The sequence below is a fragment of the Fusarium redolens genome (genome assembly GCF_020744475.1).
Source record: "Fusarium redolens strain MPI-CAGE-AT-0023 chromosome Unknown BKA55scaffold_3, whole genome shotgun sequence".
Taxonomy (NCBI): Eukaryota; Fungi; Ascomycota; class Sordariomycetes; order Hypocreales; family Nectriaceae; genus Fusarium; species Fusarium redolens.
The window spans coordinates 840,615-864,618 of record NW_025763666.1 but is presented as its reverse complement, the minus strand read 5'-3'; the positions used below and the strand labels follow the sequence as shown (position 1 = coordinate 864,618).

General features: G+C 49.1%; 4 protein-coding genes across 4 annotated transcripts; 2 read left to right on the top strand and 2 right to left on the bottom strand.

The window, feature by feature from the left end:
• Positions 1–1,161: 1,161 nt before the first annotated feature.
• Positions 1,162–2,336, bottom strand: BKA55DRAFT_685452 (ketopantoate reductase PanE/ApbA-domain-containing protein; the record flags this gene model as incomplete). The annotated part of the gene is made up of 3 exons (XM_046198799.1): positions 1,162–2,121; positions 2,176–2,242; positions 2,323–2,336. The coding sequence occupies 3 exons, from the start codon at positions 2,334–2,336 to the stop codon at positions 1,162–1,164; spliced, it is 1,041 nt and encodes a 346-aa protein (XP_046053701.1).
• A 9,803-nt stretch (positions 2,337–12,139) lies between these two features.
• BKA55DRAFT_590380 (uncharacterized protein) lies at positions 12,140–13,995 on the top strand (the record flags this gene model as incomplete). Its single annotated transcript, XM_046195081.1, has 5 exons — positions 12,140–12,193; positions 12,270–12,519; positions 12,599–13,090; positions 13,127–13,633; positions 13,826–13,995. The coding sequence occupies 5 exons, from the start codon at positions 12,140–12,142 to the stop codon at positions 13,993–13,995; spliced, it is 1,473 nt and encodes a 490-aa protein (XP_046053700.1).
• A 2,232-nt stretch (positions 13,996–16,227) lies between these two features.
• Positions 16,228–18,634, bottom strand: BKA55DRAFT_502543 (uncharacterized protein; the record flags this gene model as incomplete). The annotated part of the gene is made up of 4 exons (XM_046186931.1): positions 16,228–16,820; positions 16,876–17,405; positions 17,459–17,857; positions 17,916–18,634. The coding sequence occupies 4 exons, from the start codon at positions 18,632–18,634 to the stop codon at positions 16,228–16,230; spliced, it is 2,241 nt and encodes a 746-aa protein (XP_046053699.1).
• Positions 18,635–22,344: 3,710 nt separating this feature from the next.
• On the top strand, positions 22,345–23,231 carry BKA55DRAFT_534920 (uncharacterized protein; the record flags this gene model as incomplete). The annotated part of the gene is made up of 2 exons (XM_046189649.1): positions 22,345–22,488; positions 22,545–23,231. The coding sequence occupies 2 exons, from the start codon at positions 22,345–22,347 to the stop codon at positions 23,229–23,231; spliced, it is 831 nt and encodes a 276-aa protein (XP_046053698.1).
• Between the last annotated feature and the right edge of the window lie 773 nt (positions 23,232–24,004).

Below are 24,004 nucleotides of genomic sequence, written 5' to 3'. Positions count from 1 at the left end.
CCAGCAAATAGTTGGGAGCAAATGAGAACCATAGGATGACACTCAGAGCTCAGAGCCAAACAAGTCTAGTTATGAGTGATCTGTAGAGAAGTAACAGATTCTCTGGTTCTATGCTACTATGTAACTCAAATAAACCATATGATATAACAAATTGTGATGAGAATGCCTGTGAGCTGGTGCTAAGTGACTGAGAGATCCTCAAACCTTGTCCCTCCAGGCCATTTAGTATGCACTTTCAGCGAGGCCGAATAATATACAGTTGAGATTATTACGCAGCATTATAATGATAGGTTCAATTTGAATGGATTTGCCCAAGTGAAAGTCGACATTAGGTTTCAATCCCTCTGATGGACGCTGGCCGTCGAGAGGAGGATGTGAGTTTCCATGAAGCAATACTAGCATTACAATAACAAGATTATATGGTTATAAAATACGTTCTTCTGGCTATCTAAAGTTAATTTCACCGTTAAATCAAGTTAACAGAAACCTCACGCATTCCCTTTATCCTTTAGGAGCTTCACTAGTGAGGACACTCCAAGTTCTAGGATCCCCAGTGACTCTGAGTATCTTGAAGAAAGATAGTTCATAGAAACGGGAATGACTTACTCACTCAATATACACCAAATTAGAAAATGAGATGGTCTATCACCGTGGCACACCATAGCTTGAAGCTGGGAACGGCTGGGTTCAAGGCAGGAGAGTCAAGATGCAAGAGCAAAGAGACGTTTAGCGTCGAATGTTGACCTGAAAGACCTCGTAGTTCATTGGTAACCCGATTTAGAATTGCTATATGCCCCTCTATGTCGTAACCGCGATACTCAAAGTTCGTTCTTGGTATCTTACTCAGGAACAACCTAAGCATATTGACCTACGATTTACCATTGAAGAATGTTGCTGGCCTGTGTTCTTTCTACTGCATGCGACTGATCGTATTAATTCATTTAAAGATGCGTACCAGCTCAGAAAAAGGGGAACTGGCCACGTTATCAACAGTTCGTATTACGAGAAACAAAGCATTTTGCAAGGCGATTAAGTGGAAATCATGTGTATCAATAATTAACAATACACAATTCGCCTACGTCTTTGTCTTCAAATGACAACATTATACTGGTCTGAATGGACGATAAGAGAGTACCACTGGTTTACGAACAACATTCCAACTCAGAGTTTCCCCTCCCTCTTCCTCATGGCCTGCGCCGACCTCAAAAGCGCATACAAGCTCTGCAACCTGGGCATTTCAACACCTCTCTCCCTTGCAATCCTCACAGGATTACCCAATATCACCTCAAGCTCTAGAGGCTTACCGGCTTCCCAGTCCAGAAGCATGCTCGGCCTGGCGCCCTTATTGCGTGCTGTGCTCTCAACGATCTTCTCAGGTTTGGCCATATTGTCCGGGAAAGGTCTCCCGAGAATCTTGGGCACAGCATCTCGAATCTCATGCATCACGCCTAGGAGATGTCGCTGGAGCTCGTCATCTGCTACCATGTCGGCGTTGCCACGACCGCCTGAGAGCACAGCGGAGGGGTTCATGGCTGCGTTGATACAGAGTTTGTGCCACCGCACAGTCTGGAGACCGACTTCATCATGGGGATCCACGTCTTTTATACCACCCAGGTCTGTCCACCAACGACGCAGTGCTTCAGTCGACTCTGTGCCACGACGACCTAGCTCCGAGTCCTTCGAGGCTAAACCATCCGTGTAAGGTCCAATGCTGATACGCGTCCAGCGGTTCTGGCGAATAGTACCGGGAGAAGTTTGCTCTGCACTAACAACAGTAACAGCGCTGACGATGGGGTTGTTAGGGAAGCGCTTGCGGAAAGGCTCCTCTACACCGACACCATTCTGGATGAGGACAATACAAGACTTTGTGCCTACCAAGGGTTCGATGATGGAAGAGTCATCGCTGATATCTGGAAGAGCCTTTGTTGTCACAAAGATATAGTGCCAGTCTCGCTTTGCGCCTGATGAACTGGCAGCCGCAGCCGCATCGACAGATGGGAAAGCCGCGTCGGGGTTGAAGGTGTAATCACCAAAGCTTCGTGTCAGAAGCTTCACGCCGTCTTTTTGAATAGCAGCATAGTTAGAGCGAGCTACAAGAGAGACGTGAATATTTTGGGATGGCTACCCTTTTGGTCAGCGAGTGTATGCAAGTTATCATGAAGCTGGGTACGTTACATGATGGAGGCGTGAAGCGTAGAAACAACCAACGGCGCCAGCACCGATGAAGATGATATCAACGCGGCTATGACAGATGTATATGTTAGTAGTCGTTTTAGCAGTGGCTCATGCGCAATTGGGTATTGTATGATGGGTATTTCTTACCTGTTGTCTGCCATGATGTCGATGTATCGGGCCTTTCTAGCCTACACTCAGTACGGTATCCAATGAATGGCGTTTTAATTGCGCCGAGAGATATCTCGATAGGCTTAAGGCTTGATGAGTAACGAGTCAATGTATTGTTCCGATACAATGCAATACAATACGAGAACCACACGAGGTTGAATTACAATCATAGAAGCTCTAACTCAAGCTCAAAGCAACCCAGCCCCGCCACTTCCGCCCCGAACACCGAGGTCCATTCCGTAAGGGGACCGAGAGGTTGGAGATGGAGCACACCATCGAAACCCAGCAAAAGCCAAGCATTAGGATATCTCCTATACGATACTTGAGATTCTATACGAAATATAGCGTCTGACTGAGCAATTATTCAATCAATTAACGACATCTTCCCGTCGGCCGATCGACCGTCATAATAGACCCAATTACATACTTGTCCTCTCAAAAGGATCATGAACCTCGACAACACCATCTTGTGCCAGTGATCGGCCACCACCTGCTGTATACGGCACCTCTTTCCATCTCATCGGACTCACCCGTGCTCGTCACGTCACTGACAGCATGGCAAGCCCTGTGAGACTTGTGATTGAACTAAAGAGAAGCACCGCATGAGCGAACACAAGCACAAGTCAGGTTGAATTGGCCCTCTACTCTAGTCCCTCCAACATCGGATCGGATAGTTTTGGCATCAAACAGTGCAAGTTCCAGCTTCTTCTCGTGGTTCGCTCCGAAACACGGCAAATGCAACACGAGACGAAAACCAGTTATTCTAGTTCCCTTCGTCTCCCGTAATGTGTCAGCATCGTTGTTCAAACAAGGCAAGTAATCAATCAATCAATTAACCATCTCGGGAGCTATTCACACCCAAATTCCAAGTTACCAATCGGCGACGCCGTTCGCCCGGTTCGGAACACCCCGCCGATCGTTGATGATCGGTTTCAATGTGTGAGAATGAGAGGACAGGTCATAGAGACCAGCAACTATCATCATCAATCCCACGCGACGTAAGCCACGTTCTTGATGCAGGGAAGCTCTCATGATCCCAACCAATGTGTCAACTGCCGACTCATCAAGACTCGCAGCTATTGGAGCTGTTGCTGTCATCAAAAACTACTGGTCGTTTTTATCAACCCGACTGGATATCAAAGTACTACAGAATCAAAATGTCGGGTATGGTATTGATTGGTATGTGCCTACAGCTGATTCCCGGCTTCTCCAAGAAGTCAAGACGACATTCTCAAAGCCGGGTGCCCAGCAACGAGTTCAGATTTATCTATGCCAGAGCAAAAACATCCAGGTCTATGGAGAGCAGACACTGAATGCCGATTACCACGCTGAGAAAATCTCAACGCAGTTGCTGGCAAACATTACACGCGAGAAACTGTTGGGTATATGTTAGTGTTACGGAAAACCTATTATAGCATTGCCTCATGCTTGAGGCTCCCGCAGTACGCAAAGATGATGCCATGCTTAATGGCAAATAGCAGCGACGTGAGATACTGCTATCCCAGCCCTGTCAGGCAGCATCTTTCGCGTCCAGCATTCAAATCAGAGTGCACATAGCATGTCGGAAGCGGCCGCTTCCTAGACAGCTTCTCAAATCAGAATCATGACGATGAAATCGACGCAAGAATAGCCTTGGGCTACAGCAGCTGTCGGCGATCAGCGATGATGTATGGTATGTCTTGTTGAATACCTCGTGGCGCCCAGCCAAATGGTTGTGGTTGTGGTTGCGGTTGACCCCAACTTTGTTTGTTTGTGTGGTTGCAAAGGGAGAAATTTTCTACTTGTGAAAGATATGGGCGAATTTTGATTTTGCAATTTGGCCTGGTCAGCGTGGGGGTGGTTGTGATTAACCGATGGCTGGGTGACCAATTACATGTTTTCTTTCTCGAATCTCTTCTGATCCAATAGAAGCTTCAGGGCAAGGCAAGGCACCGCGTTTAAGCCAATCATCTTAAGATCACGCTCGAGTTGCCTTTTACGGTCGTCAACGGCCCGGCCACCGCACCGTTGTGGTCATGTTCGTCGACCTGCCTCACTCGCTCTCATGATCCATTGATAGCCACTCCATTTTCAGAATAAATGGAGAATCATGACAAGCCGGCCCGTTTGGAGATTCCTTTCAACTTTGTCCACCAACAACCGCGGCTGCCCTTGGTATACCGAGCCCATGAGCTGTGCCGTGCCGTGCCTGAAAGCGGTAGCCCCTGGGAGACGAGGCTCTGTCTGACAAGAACAAGAAGCTTTGCTAATATCATAGTCTATGCATGGAAACTGTCTTTTGCCAATTTGAAGGAGGTGCATTTCCCATTCCATTCTATTCCATTCTCCACTTCGGTTTTTTGTGGCGTTTAGCCGTTCAAGGCTTCATTAGGGCTCGCGTTTCGTTTCATTTCACACCGAGCCTCACTTTCCACTCTCGCAGTCGATGGTGGTAATTGAGCTGCGAGTATCCAGTCAAAGAGACTCCAGCAACAGCACCAGAGAGGCTCAAGAAACACATGACAAGGGTGACCCTCACCCTCTTGCTTGCCTTGACCTGAGACGAGGAGATTAGCCACGGATCGAAGCAGATGCGGCTAGACGGAAGCGCCATCGCAAGAGTCGACGTGCAGATTGAACCCAAGACTCTTTGGGAATCGCGCTCAACATAGCTACCGTCGAGCGTCGCAGAGGAGCCCCATCGCCAACAAAACAAATGTGAACGGATACCTACAGCCATAAAACTGCCAGTGTCGTTAGTAACCACATAACCGGTCAACAAATCTCCTCGGGTCTGTCTTGTAGGCGAATCATCGTTTCCTGGTAAGGGGTAGCGAATCCTCATTCCATGGACGAGTGGCCAACCTCCATACAGACGTGGCCAAGCTACCAAGGTCTTCAACGCAGATCAGCAACACTTCGTCGTTTGCTACGTGGTAATTAGCTTACAATGATCATCCAATTCCACTCTGAACATGGGGTAAAACTTTACCTAAGAAGCACGGATGCCAAAAGAAAACCGAGGATTAAAGTCTGCTGAGGCTTGTGCATCCCACAGAGACATTGATTGCTGTTGATTCATGTGCAAGAGCTGGCACATACTTTTTCTGCGGGCAATCAGAAGCCTGACAGCTTGGTCCAAGCTCCCCTCCGTTGTACCACAAGGATGCAGGGGCGCGGGCTTCTAGAAAAACTACTAGAACCTAGCAGATCAAGGGTTGGGGTGTCTAGGTGTGAAGCCAGCAGACAGCCAAAATCCTGTTTGGGGGAATTCCGCTATAATGCCAAGAACCAATCATATAAGCATTTAAAGATGCGGGATGGTGGGGGCGGGCAATGGGGCCCCCGATGGGATGTCTGGAGTCTTAGACAAAGCCAGGCAAGGATTCCGGTCCGTTTTCGAGTGACTTGAGGACGGTGCAAACTGGAGACATCCAACACTGTCTCGGGCTTCGTTCTGGCTTCTCGTTTTGGGTGTTTATTGAATGATGTTCAGTGTTGGCTGGCGCTTTGCATTTTCGAGTCTATCAATCTGAGACTGACGACGGGCCTAATCCAATCTGCCCGTCTGTGCAACCTCTAGGTTTTCGCTACAAAGCATCTCCTGCTTGGGCTACCAAGAGCCGAAGTCACACAGCCGCAAACGCAAACAAGTCAAGCTTGCAAATAGTCCGGGAATGAGACCTCTCGTCGACATCTCCGAAGTAAGGATGAGCGGATATCAGGCATTTCTATGGCGCCTATGTGGAGAGCCTGTTGGTAAAGTGTTGATCGATAGTGGGCCAAGAGGCTATAGTTAATTTCCCCAGGAAGTTATATGTACGTTGCATGTATAATATATCATGAACAATGGCAGGGAACATCAATGTCGTATTTCCCATAGATCTCAGGACATTATCAGCCAATTCACCGACCCCTGCTTTGTTCTTGTTTTTCCCCAGAGATGCGGTAGACTAAGTCACAAGTGACAGTGACAGATGCAAGTAAGTAGCAGACAGGTGTGTACAGACCCTACGTGAACCTCGTGGAGTAGGAGCAAGGAATGGTCTGCCAGAGTGCAGAATGGACCTCCAACTCAGACCTCCAATCGCTGGACACGCAGGAGATCACTCTGGTACCTGCGTGACGTTTCTGACACCGCATATGTTGCGGTCAGGCGACGAGCCTTTCATCTTCCCATTTTGAGGCGGAATCTTGATATTCTATACACACACGTGGACGACACAGAAAGTCATGTATAGATCTTCCCAGGCGGTCAGATCTAACTCCGATGACCCCTCGGTATCCCACCTCAGATTGAGGAGCGGGGGCAGGAGAGGCGGCTGTCGCTTTTCGCGGCTGTAGAATTCCTCAGACGGGACTTATTAATGCGGAGCCCGGAGTTGTCTTTTCCAGTTGCTAACCCTTGGACAAGAAGAAATTACTTCACTTGTCTGAACTTTGCTGGCTGGAGAGAAGGCGGAACTCAGCGACGCATCGTCATTCGCATGAAGTGTTACATAAAAGCGGGACACTCGTTGTGACTGGGCTCGTGGTCCTCATTCTTTGTGTGGATGAAGGGACCTGATATCCATTAGCAGTCAATGTAGCCGGCAAGTAAGACTCAGAGAATTAGGGTTCGTTGAATAAGTCAACAAGCATGATGTAGCCAACATAGAAACATCGCGGAGTACATATGATTTGACACAGACAACATGCACCTAAGCAGCGGCAGAAATCGGGGTCCCATCCCATGTTCGTCAGGCCTGGTCGGTTCTGGTGGTTAACGGAAGCACGATGATTGGGGAATAACTTGGTGTGCCTGGTAATAGATATCCTCCACGACCTGAAGGCGATCCTCAAGATTCGAGACAGGTTCGTGCAAGTCGCCGAAGCCGATCATCGACCGCCACACGCATCACATGGAGGAAATGACATTGACGTTGGTCCAAGGAATACGTCCAAATACTTCTCCTGAACGATCATGAGTCGTCGCTGCGTTTAAGCCTGGAAGCCATCTTAGTTAGAAGACAAACTCCCGGCACCCGCTCGCCCGCACTATCCCGTCGGGATCCGTGCATCGTGGGGGAAGTTGGGGAAATGCTGGCGTCTAAGCTGCAGGATGCTCATGTCACAATATACATGAACAAACGAGTGTCTACCGCACCTCGGAGGGTATCCGTTTCTAATGATTCCGGAACGAATCGAAACCAACGAAATTGAACCGAAAGTGCACCAGCCGGGCGGAGACGGATGGTTTTGTAATGCTGATGACGCGGAAAAGTTGAGGATGCCAATGGATGGATGGGTGATGTCTCAGCCACCCGCCCTGCACATCTAAAGGAAGCAATCACAGCTCTGGACTTAGTGCGTTGAAGAGACCAGCTGAGGTGTCAATCTATGCGGTGCATTCTTTGTTGGTCAGCTTGTCATAGGCTCAATATCTGTGCTTCAAATGAAAGACGAAGCACCGCATATAGTCCGAAGGATTATACCAAGATAGGCAGTCCAACAGGTAGAGACAAGGCTACAAATAGCATCGGCGAATCTCTACAGCCAAGACTGCTCAGCCTGGGTTACCTACCCCTGGATCGGCGGTCTGCACACAAGTGCACTCGTCATGGTAACACCGTCGGTGCTTAATTTGGTTTGGAGGGCACCCTGGGACCCAATGATTTGCAGGGTCCACGAGGGCCATCCAGACTGAGACATTGTCATGAGACATTGTCATCTTTGTCTTGATGCACATTCTCGGCATGTCTCGACACGAACACCAGAGAACCTATAGCTTCGTCGTCCAGCTCCGACACATGGAGCATGTAGGTCTGTATTGGCGCATAAGTGCGTATGATTCAGCCGGGGCGCTGGGGCTCTGTGGATAAAAGTCTCCGGGACGATTATAGGGCTTTTGATAATCTGGACCTTGAGTAACAGAGTCGCGTGGACTTTGGACAAGGGGCTTTAGTAGCATAATGATGCTGTTGCCTGCGGCAAAATGGAGTCAGCATCGTCAATCGAGAAGCGACGCACCGCGCAGCAACTCGAAGAGCTGTATGACAAAATGATTGCCAGGGCACCGGCCATCAGCCATCAGCAAGCGAGAGCGAGATTGCAGCCGATGCATGATAAAAACGGACTAGGCCGTATACTCGAATAGAGCCGCTTAACAAAATATATTCATGATGTATCGGCAATCAAAACCGAAACTCCCAATCTCTCACGGAGCCGCGGCGTTACTGTTTCTGCCAAGCAATCAAGCCAGGGCCACATCCAGATTTCATGAACAGCATTCACAAGACAAATTGTGGATGTAGGCGAATACAAGCGCGCCCTATCTAAGTAGCTGGAAGGAGTCTGATGCAGGAGGATGTTGATAGGTGGAGCTGTGGAGGTGCAATCAATCAGGATGATCTGGTACGGTGTGCCTACAGTGAGGCACAGTACATACGGTTGTCTTTACTTGAGTGTTCTGCAGCGGCACAGGCGGGAGCCTTGCAGTTTACATCCGTCGGCTCTGCCATTCTTTATGGAGCTCTAGAGGTAAGATGGCTATTAATATTATACTTGACATGGAGCCTGTTGGGGACGCATTTCAATAATACAATCAGCTTACCTTAGTCATTTCAGTAATTGCAATAACCCACTGACCAACCAACCAGAGCAAGGACTGCGAATTCCCGAACAGATACCGGACACCACCAACTCATCTTTGATTGATGGATGGATCGTCCCGAAGATGCTCCGCCGATAAGGTGCTGTGCTGCATGTACGTAAAACTTTTTCTTTTTTTCGTTTTTGATGACCTTCATCAATCTGCCAGCCTAACCTGGTCTGATCGTACCCGTTTAAGCTTCGGTGCAGCCAATGGCTGCAAGGCATTCTTGAACTTGTTGTGCCGCGATCCTCGTTGACGAATGTCGACTCTTGCCCTGCCCCCAGTCTGATAAACCCAGCCAAACGGCCACTAGACGAGCCTCTGAGATATGTCAATGTACCGTCACGTCAGGTACAGGGCAGGGCATTGTCTGCACGCGACAATACCTGCACCAGAGGTTCCCAGGTTACAATAGAGCCGATGTCCGGCTGCATGAGGCGCCATCTGGGCGTCAGATTTCAAGCCCAAGTCACAGCGGAAGTGGATTTGATGAGGACACGAAAATGTTACTGTCGTGTTGAATTTCATACAGCCGATTTTAATTACTTTCCTTAATATCGTCTTGTACAGTACAGTACGTATCGCCCGGTGGTCCTGTCTTTGTTGCACTATTCTCCTCTTGACTCGAGACACGGAGCGGCTGCAACACGAAGGATTAGGTGCAAGACCAGAAACTGTGGCTGTTTTGACCCTGAACACTGGGATTAGGATGTTAGTTTAAGCCAGTCAGCGTCTCTGCTGAGCCCGGATTCTCCCATAAAGTTAAGCATGGATATATTCTGATCGTCCCTCCGTCCCGTTATGCCAGTCAACCTAATTTACCCGCAGACACTCTTTTACGGTAGGCAATCCCGAAAACAGCAACCCCTTCCCATCATCCATTTACCTGGTTCCCGATATTGAACTGCTATTTTCTGCTCCGTATTGCCAATAAGGAGGAAGGTGATGTAGAAATTGGATTGTAATTACATGATTATCTTACTGAGGACACATGTGAACCACGAATCCATGTCTAATGCCAATGCATGCGGCTCCTCTTTCCCTTTCTCCTTCTGCTTCTCCTTCTCACTTTGTACACTCCGCATCTCTCCACTGTAATCTGTCTCGCACAAATCTTGTACTACTTCCCCCATTCAATCGTGATCCATCCACTATAACGTTCATGGATAAATCACCCTCCCAAGGGCCAGGAGCTCCACAAATCCCCCCAAGCTCTCACTCGACAGTTGATTCATTCATGATGACAACCAAATGGCTAATGAGTTTGAGAGCCTATGTATGCGAGCGTATCAAATCTTGTCCTTTAACACGGCTGAGAAATGTCGATCTGGAAGCAACGCAAACGCAGCGGCAGTATGTTCGGTAACCCTTCTCCCGCCGCCCCAATCCCACACACGAACGTATGCCCAGCGATTATACTGTACATCACAGGCTCATTCACGACTGAACCCTTGAGAGAAACAACCAGAGGACGCTATCCCGAACTCGGTCTCAATCCCACGTCTTCAGCAATGGCCCATGCCATGCCACGGGCCACAACGGAGGATGACCACTGACGATGCCTTCTCTATGCTCTCAAGCTCGTCATGGTTGCTCCAGAACCCTTGTCCCCCATCCCAGCCCACGCTTTCCACCCCGGTGCCCCAGCCCGGTCACCTTGTTGCTTGCGCCATCGTCCCACACTGCACAGCCGAGTATCCTCGATCGCGCCCGTGTCCACGACCTCCACGCCTCGCCTTGCTATTCAAGGCAAGGCAAGGATATTGGGAACATGGGCCCTAGGGACCGTAGGCAAAGAATGCCCAGGTTGAGCGGGCACACAGACGGAATTAACCAGCGAGAAAGCAAGAATTCGGTTTGACTTGTGCGGGAATCGATTCGGTACAGTACAACTAGATGATCAAGGGATCATGATGGTCCAAGGGTCCAAGGGTCACGGCTGGCCTGCTCTGTTGCTATTCACAGACACATCATATTGTGATGGATGTTATGCTGCCCACCACGCCTCGACGCTGCTGCTCTGGTCTCTGGCCTCTGAGCTCTGGGGGTTTTGTGCTGCAGTTCGTCATTATCTCCTGTTCTATGCAATGCCATAAAAGAGGCCCCTCTTCCTCGAATCTCTCCTGTGTCTTTCACTTTTGCTTCTTTCCTCTGTTTCCCAACTTCGCATTTGCACAGCGTCCTTCAGTGTGTTCCTCAGGGAGCACGCTTAGTTGTGCGGTGTGTTCTCCGTTCTCTGCTCTCTGTTCACCAGTTGGTGTCGGCCGCCGACGTCACCAAAGCTACATTACCAGGTCCGACGAGCAACGAACGCAGAACGAGAACGCTCCGACCATCCGGGCCGACATCTCCACCCACAACGTCTCCAGCAGGGCGGCTTGGCTTGACCTTGGTCGTCGATGTCGTTGTCTTAGCTGGCTTTGGCTCTGTAGCTGAAGGCGCCAAACCCGCTTGTGCTGTGCAGTCTGCAGTGCGCACCAGAAGAAACCCCGGTCCTGCCGCCGACCTCGTCCGCCCATCCATTTCAGGTATTCCTGCGGCGCACTCCCACTCTACTACTCTCTACACCCACCACTACAATCTGTATCGCACACCCAGGGCCCAGGGTTACAGTAGCGAGCGATCCAACCCGGCCACAAGCTAGGTCTAGGAACCTACTGTACCGTACAGTTCCAGAGGAGACCCCAAGACACCCCAAGGGAAAATTACCCACCCACTGGCCGGTGCATCTCCACTCCGTTCCTCTCTCTCATCAATTGGTGTTGTCCAACTTGCCCTCGAAAACTTTTATTATAGTCTTCTGCTCCCTCGTTCCTTGTCTGGATTCAGTTTTCAGCCTCTTCCAGCTCTGCCCAAGCTCCGCCGCGATATGTTACTGTAACTCAACTGTCCGGTTTAACAAAGCTTTCTCGACCCAGTTTCCCCAACCTCAATCCACTTCCTTTATTAGCGTGGGAGTGCTTTTGCGGGACACTTACACACAAGCCTTGGACATCGGTGTCGGTAGAAACCCACCATATCCTCCCTCCACCTTGGCCGGACCGAGCATACTCAACTCGAACTTGGTCACCTTGGATCCTACATATCTGGTTTTCGTCAAGAAACGACTGTTTTCACGATTTCCCTAGTTCGCCGTCTAACCTCGAGTCGACTGCACCTTGCGCCAGCCTACACCCCGCCAAAATGATAATTGATGGAGAAAAGTATGCTTGCGAGGCTTGCGTCCGCGGCCACCGCGTGAGCAATTGCCAACATTCAGGTAAGTTCAGACTCCAGACTGAAGCATGTTATGTATTGTCGGTCCCAGTCGTAGCCTCCGGCTGGATGTAACTTCCAGTACTCGTCCATGGACATGTCTCCAAGCTTCGCTCTGTTCCCCGTTGCTGACCACAACCCTTCGATAGATCGCCCACTTCAGCATATCAACAAAAAGGGTCGACCAGTTTCCCAATGCGCTCACTGTCGCGCCATGCGCAAGTCGCGCTCTGCTCACGTCAAGTGTGACTGCGGCGAGAAGACAAGTAAATGTGCTCACTTGCAGCCAGCCGTTGAGGGGCACACGGGTGAGCTTCCTCTGATTTCTCGAGGTGTTACAGACCTCGAGACGCTCGACACTATTCGCATTTTCTAAAACTTTCGCAGAGACATGTTGCTGCAACCATGGTGGCCATTGCAGCTGCTCCCACAAGAACGAGCCTGCTCTTGACACCGTTCCTGAGTCTGACTCGGAGCGCGAGTCTTTGACCCTGAGCATCAGTGGCCGTCCGAAGCCTCCTGGTCGACGACGACGAGCCAACACGGTCCATTCAGACGGTGTCCTGACCTTCGATCAGCATGGCAACCACAAGCCTGCCCACCGAAGCAACCGGGTTTCACAAAAATGTGGCCCATATCAGCTTAACAGGGTGAACTCGGCTCACAGCACTGGCAGCTTGGGCGCCGACAGCATGCTGCAGAAGAGCACACGGGAACCTCCCAGCAGCCGAGCACGCGCCGCTACCAATCGAGAGCGTCGAGTCAAGTCAGAAACCGCATCGCCCCTGATGAGCGGTGCAAGCAGCTTCCAGAACCTCAATGGCAACCTGCCTCCTCTGGATCTTTCAGGCATTGAGTACCCTCCTTATATGGCTAACAGCACGTTTGACCTGTTCGGATCTGGCTTCAATTCAGAAACAGATGCGCCCATGTACAGCGCTGGCCTCAGTGCTGCTTCAGTCGACTGGAGCCACTATGATCTTTCAGAGATGAAGGGCGAAAGCTTTACGCCTTCCAGTTATAGCCAGGCCGGCACTCAGAGCTTCAATGGTCTATTCGATTTCGGTAGCGGTTCAGAGCATCTTCCTCACCTGGCCAACACTACATCAACCTCGGGAGAGGTTTCCGAAGTGGAGGATCTTCTTCCCGGGGGAGACGGCGACTATGACGGCCTGGAAGGATTCAGCCGCGCCGATAGCTTCATCCGACAGAACGGTAACGTGATGACCAACTCGACCGACCTCACTACCATCGACTACGACAGCTTCTATAAGGGAGCAGACAGTGGCCCTATGGCCGGAGCGGGCCTATCCATGGTTGAGGACGACCCTGCTTTCTGGATGCCCAACTATAACGAGGGCATCACTACAATGGACGAAAGCCCCGATCCTCTTGGCCCTGCTTCAGTGCCTAGCTTCTGGGGCATGTGAGAAATTATCGGGGTTTCGAATATTTAGGCGTACACAATACCCATTCGGTTTTTTATTTCAAGTCATTAGGGTGACGCACCGGCAGGCGTTGAAAAATACCATACGAATTGAGGCCATGAGGGGCATGGCTTCTTCTTTTACTCATTTCGCGCGAAGAGCGCAAACACATATACGTTTTATACAGAGCCAATTTACGCTCACAACCACCCGCAAACCGATCGCATCTGCCCGATGCCTGGGTTTCTTGCCGTGATGATTACGACAGACAACATTCTCATCCATGAAGTAGATGGTTTGGGAATATTGATGAGCATGAGTTTTCCTACTATCGACTGGGAGGAATGGAAAGGATAGAGCAGGCGCAGATGGCTTTCTGAATTATACAAGAAGCAGAGCAAGGACAAAGAAGAGACGAGCAGCGCAATTTGTTTGGATGATTTAGCTTGCGGAAAGAAATGTGATCAAGACAGACAGAATCCAGTTTGAAAGCAATGGCAGACGGACTATGGCAGTCAGGCCAAGAGAAGAAGATCATGTTGCAATTATGGTCCGTCGAATTGCGCTCGATTTTATCTGCACATGGGGATTTACAAGCTGAGTGATGCAAAGAGGAGGGAGATTGCATATTCTAGACTTGATTGCCAAGCAGTTATTGCGTCTGTTGACTCAATTGTTTATCATCGTTCTTTGTTATTTCTGGTTCGATGTTTCTGCTTCTGGCCTCAAGCTGGGTACGACAAAGAGTACTCAGCGAGGACTTGATTTAACGCAATAGACTTTTATGACTGAGGACCAAGACCAACCGAGTCGAGGTCCATGAGCCAACACCACCAAATACCGTTCCATTCATACATACATACAATTAGTGATTTTGTCGACATGGATTGAGGATCACTGACATCAGCTTGCTTCGAACCTCGGTGGTATCACTTGTCGTTGCTACGAGATAACATCACACGGATCCCATTGCAGCCCGTCGTCGGACGCCCGGAGATGAAGTGGTTCGACCGGCCAAGTTGCGTGCTGCATGGGATATTCAAAAGGATGCCTTCTGCTGTCTGGGGGTCCAATGCAAGAGGTGCTTGACCAACAACAATGGCAGGTCTCTAGGCCTGGATTCAGAAACAGCCAGCGTTTCTTTCATGTTGTTGGTGTCCTATAGGCCCGGGCCAGCGCCGCCACAGATGGGCACTCTTATTTCCCCGTCATCTCTTTTTCTCCCCATGATTCCAGGGATCCCCAAGCCGGGGTCAACAGGGATAAAGGAAGACGTGGCACTTGGACCAGGACATCATCATCCATCTATATTCAATGTGTCTTGCTTTACGTACAAGCTCTGCTGATGTTCCTGATTGTTTCCAGACACCGTCGATCATCCGAGGTCCCCATGAAAATAGTCCAGAGGCTGGATACTGTCATGAAAAATGTCACCAAAGACCCCACACACATAAAAGATTCTTCAGCACATCTGCATGTACGCTACTTGCTTTTTTCAAGCTCGGAGATACACACAAACAAAACAGACAGATGCACTTTGCTTTTCCGTGCTCTGCTTCTGTGTTGTACATGCATCTAACGATCCATACCGGGCCCGGTCCGGCACAGAAGCATCAGCTCAGTGATGCAGGGCCTGGCCTGGTCTTTTTCTTCCTGACCTGCAGTCCAAGTTGCATTTGGAGGGGGGCGTACAGCGTATGTACGTACTTCATATCAAGCAAAGAAGGTTTCTATACTGCTTCTGAAAATGGCAGTCAGGTACGGTACACAAAACAAGTGTCTCGCATGTCCTCGGCCACGACAACCAACCACACAAGCTAAGTAACTAACAACTTAGCAAGCAAAACATAGCTTCAGGGATTTCAGGCCAGCCCCTTTGTCGTTCGCACGGCTAAGCGGAGCCATAGTATCCACGTACTTTCTTTCTTACTAACTAACTAATCGAATAGTAGAAGCCTTCGTCTTCAACTACGGTGTACTGACCGGCGGCTTCACAAACAAGTCCTGTTGCCCTAACTAACTGCTAGTCTGCCGGTAGTCGAGTGGGAAAAGCCTCTAATTTGATAAAGACCCATTTACGTAAACTCAATTCTCCCATTACTCGTTTCCCGAAACGTCGGTTTTTTTAGCTGGTCCGGTACTCGGAGATGGAAAAGTCAGTGTCGATCAGGTATAGCTAGAATATGCACGATTTTGACTTTGTCTCATTTGACGCTATATAACAGTTCGAGCTATGATTGACCAGACAAGGTTATGACAGCGTGGGAAAAACTCTGTTTTGGAACCGCTACTGCACGCGAAGGAAAAGTCCGGCTGTGAAGCTTTTTGATAGGACAATTATGGGATTACGAATATCAAAGTTGATAACTATCAAAATAGTATCTCAACAAAACCAAACGCCATCGTTCGTGGCACAAGCTTGGCAACTATCATCTACCATCATTGTTCCGCATTTTTCGTTACCCCAGTTTAACAAATACCAAGAAGGGGAATAATAATCAATCATACACGACTCATTGCCTAAACAATGGTCATCGCCTCTTCACAAGTGTGTGCATAGGTCTTGTTGTGTTTTTTTTCAATGATGTCCTATGCCATATCCAAATATCCTGATGCCAATGATGGCCCAAATGAGATATCATCACCTCCCGGCGCAATGCCCTCATGTGCTGTGGCAAGGTCTGCCAGGTGTTGAAGGCCTTGGCTTGCTGCCGCTTCCACTGATGATGTTGGACGCAAGAATTCCGCAAGTTTGTCGCGAACACCATTCCACATTTCGTTGGGCTTTTCCACGATGTCCTTGATCAACTGTGTGGCTTCTTCTCGCGACTTGTCGATCTTGACAAGCTTCGCCAGAGACATGGTGACAAGAGACACAAAGTGATTAACGAGTGGACTACGCAGGTGCTCATTTGCGAAGAGAAGGTTGATCACTTCCTTGGTAGGCCATAACGTCTCCGTTGGTGTGGCGCCTGGTGTCAAAAGCACAACCATGAGCTTGCAGTGCCAGTATGCCAGATGCACCACGGGATGCGACGTAGCCAAGATATGCGCCGGGAGATCTTCTCGGTAGTTCTCAACATAATCTGCGAGTATGCGTGCCACTATCTCCTCAGTTGTGGACATTCCCAGCTGCAATGTGAAGATAGCATGCCAGAGACTGTTGAGCAGCTTCGAAAGTCCTAGAATCCCGTTTAACAATCAACAGTTACTTGAGATGAACTGCGTATCACTTACGAGCAAGGTAAAAGCACACGTCTCCCAGGATTTTCTCCAGGCCAGGAGGAGCGACTGTACTATTGTCTGGTATCATTGGTGGTTTTCCTTTGCCGACAGCATGCCAACGGTCCATCAGGATCAATGACCACCATATCCGCACTGATAGCTGGTCATCTGAGTCTGAATCAGACTCCAATACCAACTCGACGGGAGTGTATCGCCATAGGTTGATCGAATTGGCCAATCCAACCGCACGAGAAAGCAAGTAGGGCAAAGTTGGTGATGAACGCCAGTCTGCGTCGATAATAAGCAGCAATAGCGTTTGGGCATGCACAATATAGGTGGCTTGTGTGGCATGGGCTTCGTCACTCTCGCGTTCCATAAGTAGCAAGCTAGCGAGCTTCGTGTCACCACCGGATCCTACGACAGCAGGAAGGGCATTGGCAAATGCATTCTGAACAGATGTCGGGCACTGCGCGAGTAACGCCTGCATTCGACTCTTTGTGCTTGGTAGTATCGGATACACAGGTCCAACAGTTGACAAATAACTAAATAACGACATGTTAGTTGCAGGAAGGGGGTTCGGCGAAGGCTCACTAACCTCTGTAGCATGCTTTCATCGATGTCCACGGTCTCGTGAGCATCGGGCATTGATACGTCCATGGCAGCCACGGGAGGTTTAGAGGGCGTATTGTCCGGCCTGATGGGTGTAGCTTGGGGTGCCAATGAGTTGTTATTGTTGTAAGATGAATATGCTTCAGAAGTCCCTGGCGAGGCCTGCATCCTGTGGTCCGAGCCCCATGGCATTTGTCGCGAGGGCGTGACAAAATCGTTTGTCGAGATACTGGAAAAGGGTCGTTTTCGGGCAGCGTCCTCGCCTTGGCTTTGTCGAGGTCGGTCCGTGGAAAAGAGTCTGTCTATGTCGTCTTGACTCAGGCCTCCATCGGACTCGAGCTTGTTCTCGATGCTATGGATACGATCTGCAAGTTCCTTGATATATCTGTTGAGGCTGTCAGTCTTTCTCCTTCGGTGGGTAACTACAGGTAACAAAATCATACCCTTTACTTGGGCCTCTTTTCTGCGGTACGCGGCTGAAGAGACATCTGATAGATGACCTAGCACAACTAGAACAGGGAGCGTCACCAGTATCTGACTGAGCGTCACACTTAATTTTCTTCCTCCGGCACTCGTCGCATGCCCTTGACACCTTTGATCGTTTTCTGGGTGGGATACTACTGTCGATAGGGTATTGGGGGCCCATGGGCGGCCCAACAGGAACAGACATGGCGTGCGACACCATTTGGTCGCTCGTCGGAGTATCGTGAACATAGGACGGCGTCTGCTGTTGGTCGGGGTCGGGGTGAGGCATGATGCTTCGCAAGTTGGGGTCTTCGACGTTCATGTTGGGGTCTGTAGTGGACATCATGGGCGCTCCAGCTAGGCCCTGGCCCAACTGGGCTGCGAGCTGAAGTTCTTCCAGATTGGCAGGACGAGGAACGTGCTGTTGAGGGGTTTCTGGTTCTTGAGGTTGCAGGTCATTCTGATTATGCTCTGGAACTTGTACATGCTGTACTTGTTCCGGCGCATGATGGTCTGGCTGTTCATGGTGAGGCTCGTGATGGGGCTCATGATGCTCATGATGCTCGTGCTCTTGGTGGTCTTGCGGAACGTCTCGACCACCAGTGTTGTAAAAAGGGCCAGCTTCCATCGCCTCGGCGCCGGGTGAAGGATATGAGATGTTGGCATCCTCAGCCTCGGTTTCTAGCTTTGCACTCATAGCTACAGCTGGCTTGACATGCAAATGGTACAGTCGGTTGGCACTCGAGGGATTTTACGGGCGAGGACGATCGTTAATCGACACATAAATATGCGGAGATGAGTATTGACAGGCGCAATGCTTCAATTGTTCCAATAATGAGACGCGATATAACGGCGTTCCACCAAATTAAGCCCTGCGCGACGCGCAACGATATCACTGGACGAAGCCATTGTTAGCAATAGTTCGACGCGATGTTGACCAAGTGCACACGATCGTGAACCAAGCGAGGGATGTCACGGAAAATGATTTTGCGGACAGACGCGACAACATGATTGTGTTCGTGCTGTGGATGAGGGAAGCTATATCTTGGTCATGGCGACTTACACGACTCTTGTTCTGGGATCTCGGAGCTGGATAAATGCGATACGACGGCGACGCCTCGACGGAAGAGGAAGAACTCGGCCCCGATGACTTGGGAATGGGCTGCCCTTGTGTGGGTGTTTTTGACAAGATCACGGAGAAGGAAGAATTTTTCGGAGTGTGGCGGGAAATGCTCGGCCTGAGCTGTTGCTCGCTTAGTCAGCTACCCTGGAGTTGGGTGTATAGGGCCAGCAGCCACCATGTAATCAATGAGACGTTTATCATCATTCCATCAGCTTGTTAGAGCATAAAATGTCAACTTGAGTTTCCACAGTATATGTTAGTTCAAGTCTGGCCTTTCTCAACCGCTTTGATTTATCGGCCCCCTTTTGTATTCATACGTCAATCAAATCCAACCATCCTCTCGTTAGAGTTAACCAGATGGTCAATGACAGACACAGACGCAGTCACAATCTTACTTCTGTGAACAGTGATTACAAACATAAGAATCGGTGTCAGGAACATGTAACTCACAGAGACAGCATGTATAAGTCGCCCATAACGCTATCGAAGTACCCTATCTCACGAACTACAGGTCTCCGAAGCTGTACGTTTACAAAGGGACTTATGACAAGCCACGATTGAAGTTAAAGGAAGCTGTAATACTTAGTAGCTTGGATGGGGTGAAATGAAGTCCGTGTGCCATGTCCTTAAATGCATCTTACTTGGGAACAGTGAAGAATAGCGTTCTTATACCGAGTCTCTTCCAAACTTAGCGTTTCCTGAAACTTTTAAGTCGTCTACGTAGTAGGCAGGCTATATAAAGACAGGTCAGAAGGGCACAACTATATAACATTGAAGCGATCCAATACCAAAAACACGATGTGAGGTGAGAGTCCTTGGCACCTGAAAACCAGGGGCTAGTGAACGACAACCTGCCTATCTCTTGCTAGCGTGCCAGGAAATGTTTCCGCATAAGTTGTGTAGCCGCAAGATCTTCATTAAGGAACGAATTGAATATGGAAAGAGCAGCGGGATGGTGTGTTATAGTTCGAGCTTAAAGCTTAAGTTAAAGATTGTGTGGTGGGAGTGGAGGTTACAAAAGGTCACCTATGAGTTACATTGGTGAAGAGGTAATTGGGTTGCAGTAACATTTCATTAATTCATCGTTAATACTGTCTTGTGCTCAGAGCTTCCTAACAAGACTCGGTCTTTCAACGTTTCCGACGCTAGGCTTAACACTCGGGATAATCGGATAGAAGAAAGGTATTCGTTACAAATGAATTTTGCGATAGTGTTATCGATGGCAATTAGGAACGGAAGAATGAGGTATTCAGGTTGAAGGAAGAGTCCTGGGTGAGCGCAGATTGAATCTCAGTCAGTTGTAATCTCAGAGTGCTGGCATTATGCCCTGATATTGGGATTTGAAAGGCCCTCTGGGTTATTGTCTTGACGAGAATCCACCTGTATAAGGTACTTGGTAATCATGTTTATCAAGGTCCCTAGACTGACCTGAACAAGTGTCGGAAATTCCCCCAACTTGGGTCTTGGACTCTGGGGAGAGGTGCCTGAAAAACCTCAACTGTCCGTTACTTCACCAAGGAAATACTCCCAGTCTACTGTACAACCATATGCTTGCGGAGGGAGCATTCGGGCTGAAAATGGATTAGATAGCCATCTTTGATACAACTACAAGTGTTAAGCTTTCGGATCTGCCCTCTGGTGTATCAGGATGCTAGCTACAGGCCCTGTCAACACCACGGCAAGACGGGACGTTGAGACTTTTTGAGACGTTGTCTCAATAACCCCTGGCAGCCGCATTCTCGGCGTTGTTTTCCGCGGCGGAGGCTAGCGGGTAAGTTAATACCCTAGTCATCTGTAGAATGAGGTCCCCGCTTGATTGCGAAGCATATCAAGGTCATCAGCTGTTAGTTAAACGAGCTTACATATGTTTGCTTCTGTTGGTCTTTACTGCGGACGGAGCCAATGAGACAAGGAATACTATCTGACAACTCACAGATGAAAGATCACCCGAAGAAAGTTGTACAATGAGTGGCGTGCTGGTGACGAAGTGATGGGACGAAATTGCTTGCTTTTGTTGTCTCGACGATTGATAACTGACTGGTAAATAACAGACGATATGACCGCACTTGTGCACTTTGGGGGTCTAGGGGGTTGAGACTTTTACAAGTCGAACCGCGGCCTTTCACTTTGGTGCAGCTGAATAAACTCTCCGAAATCCACTTACACGGGCAATTGATATTTTTAATCAACAACCAGATATCTCGTCTCAGTGACAAAAGTTGTCCCGAGTGAGAGGCCGGAGGCGTTCAAACATGGAGACTTTTTGAACAAGCCCAGGGATAGGAGAGTGGGTATTAGAAGAGTTCCGGGAACTCCTAGTGGGCCAAGGAGCGCTATAACAGCCCTGGAAACAGAGTGTGGTTGCAGCCGGAGCGGCAGTCGTGGGATTAATGCTTGGGCTGATTGATTGGATTGGATGGATCAATTTCGTTGACGATTCCAGAATCTCTCGAGTCTTGTCCTCAAGGAGCTGCCCTTGTACATCATTGGCCTTAACTAAAGTGAGTTAAGGAGTTCTAGAGCCCTGCATCTCGACTTTCTTACTCGGGCTTTCTCTCGATTAGCTTGGTCTTTGGACAAAGCCATGTCCCCTAATTGCTCTATGCTTATTAGATTGTTGAAACGACCCTAATTCTCCTTGTATCCGCGCTCATGTTATGGATCCCTGAGTTAATTACCCTACCTAGCTCCCTAGGGCGGCAACTGTAGGTACATACTACGTAGTATGGATTTTATCCTTGAACCTTGTCCTGCTCGCTCGTCTCATGGGCAATGCATGCAAATGCAAGGCAAGCTTATTAGTTGATTCGGCGATATGACAACCGCAAAAGTCCCTACCCTGCTTTGATTTACCTCCTTTGCTTCTAAGGTTTCCTACTAAGTTTATTTCGTAACCCGCGCGTTACCTTACATACTCTCTGCTGTAGCATCCACTCGCTCGCTCGTTCACTCTCGCTTTCTTTTCTCTTGTCTCAGACAATTTTTGATCTCCGAGTCTCCCGTCTCTCCCTTTTTTTGTTTTTGTTGAAACGCCCTTGTTTCCTTGAAATGGCATCATCGGCTGTCGGTCTCTTGCCGTAAGGTTTCGGGGTCTTCTCTCTCTCTCCTACTTCACTTTTCATTCTTCAGCAACAACACACTTTCAACTGGAGCTGACACAACGGCATTACACTTTCAATGACGCAGACAATAAACCCTTTTCGTCGTCCCACAGCAACTGATCTACCTTGTCACTTTTTAAGTTGGGTCGCACAACCGTTGACATCAACTTCACTCATTTCACCATGTTGCTAAGCATGGATGTCATGAAGGTGCGGGATTGGACCTATCTTGAGGATCCCCCTAAAGACATTGGTCCAGCTCGACATCTTCTCGAGGTTTACAGCAAGATTCCTTATAATGATTTAGACGGCCACATACGCCGCGTCGTAAGTATATGTCCCTGAACACTAGCACATAAGCTGATATGACCTTCTGCATTCAGCGAGAGAAGGCTTGGTGCATCTCACAGTACCCTTGCGTTGGGCGATGGAAATTTCTATACATCCCAGATCCAAAAGATCCTCGTTACCAACAAGCTCTCTTCCGCCTTAACGTCGCCGGCTCTAGAGATGTCCTTCTTGATCTGGGATGTGGGGTTGGACAAGTAATTCGGCAGTTTCGTGCAGATGGAGTTGACGGCGCTCAACTCATTGGCACCGACCTACAGTCCAAGTTCATCGATATTGGCTACGATTTGTTCCAGGACAGACACTCACTCGATGCAACATTTGTCGCGGGCGATATGCTTGATCCCGCCGACAAGGATATGGCCTCTTTGCGCGGCAAGATCACCATGGTTCATGCAGGCAGCTTTTTTCACCTCTTCAACTGGGTTCAACAACTTTACATTGGCAAGCGCGTCGTCGAATTCCTTAAGCCTGGCACCAAAAATGCGTTGATATATGGCCGCCAGGTCGGCACAAACCATCCAGGGCCGTCTTCGACTAGCACGCGATCAGCTTATTTACACGACCAAGCAAGCTTCCAGCGACTATGGGATGAAGTCGGAGCCCTCACCAAGACACGATGGCAGGTACAGGTCGAACCTACTGGAGAACCCATCTCTAAAGTCCCTGGGTTCAGCAACCACGCATTCCCCGTCAATTTCACCGTCTACCAAGTTTCATGAGAAATTGCTCCAATGCAATTCGCATCATAGCAACTTAACCGGAATGAGCGACGATCGTATTACGACCCCGGTCCCGCCTCATTTCTCCTCTTATCCGGCGACTTCGACCCTATCGTGAAGCTGACATTCTTCCAAGCAGCTTTTCTACTTTGGGTTGGTTCGCATATCGACTCATACTAGCGTCTTCGCGTTCAGTATTCCCGGTCGGATCCACGACCAAGGCCACGAAATGATGAGGCATCAAATGTTGGAATTTTTGGCTCGCCTGCACTTATTTAGACTCGGCGATTTACAACAAGCGAGCCACCAAGTTGCTGCCGATCAAACCTATCTTGGTTTAAAAAAAGGGTCGCCCAGCCTCTCACCGACCGGACTCGGCAGTCCCTTGCTGCGGAAACGTCTTTTGTGCTACAAGTATTCTCGATCTACGGATGCTCTCCCGCGATTCCTAAAACTCGAGGACAGGTTTTGCGGCATGATTTCGTGACACAAGCTGGCGGCTTTGTTTTATGGAACCACCAAAATTTCAGACAATGACTTACTTAGCAGTCAAAGCCACTTTGTGAAAGGGTTGGGCTGCTTGGAAGACCATTAGGCACGATTATTGATTAATGATACACGATGATATTTGGCGGCTGGCAACGTGCCGTGTTTTCATGCTCGGACACTTGACTCATGCTAGTCCTTTTTTGCGGCGTTTAGCGAATAGGTATAGAACAAGTTCAAGATAGACGGGGCAAGATAGACTGTATACGGGAGTAGATTAATACAAC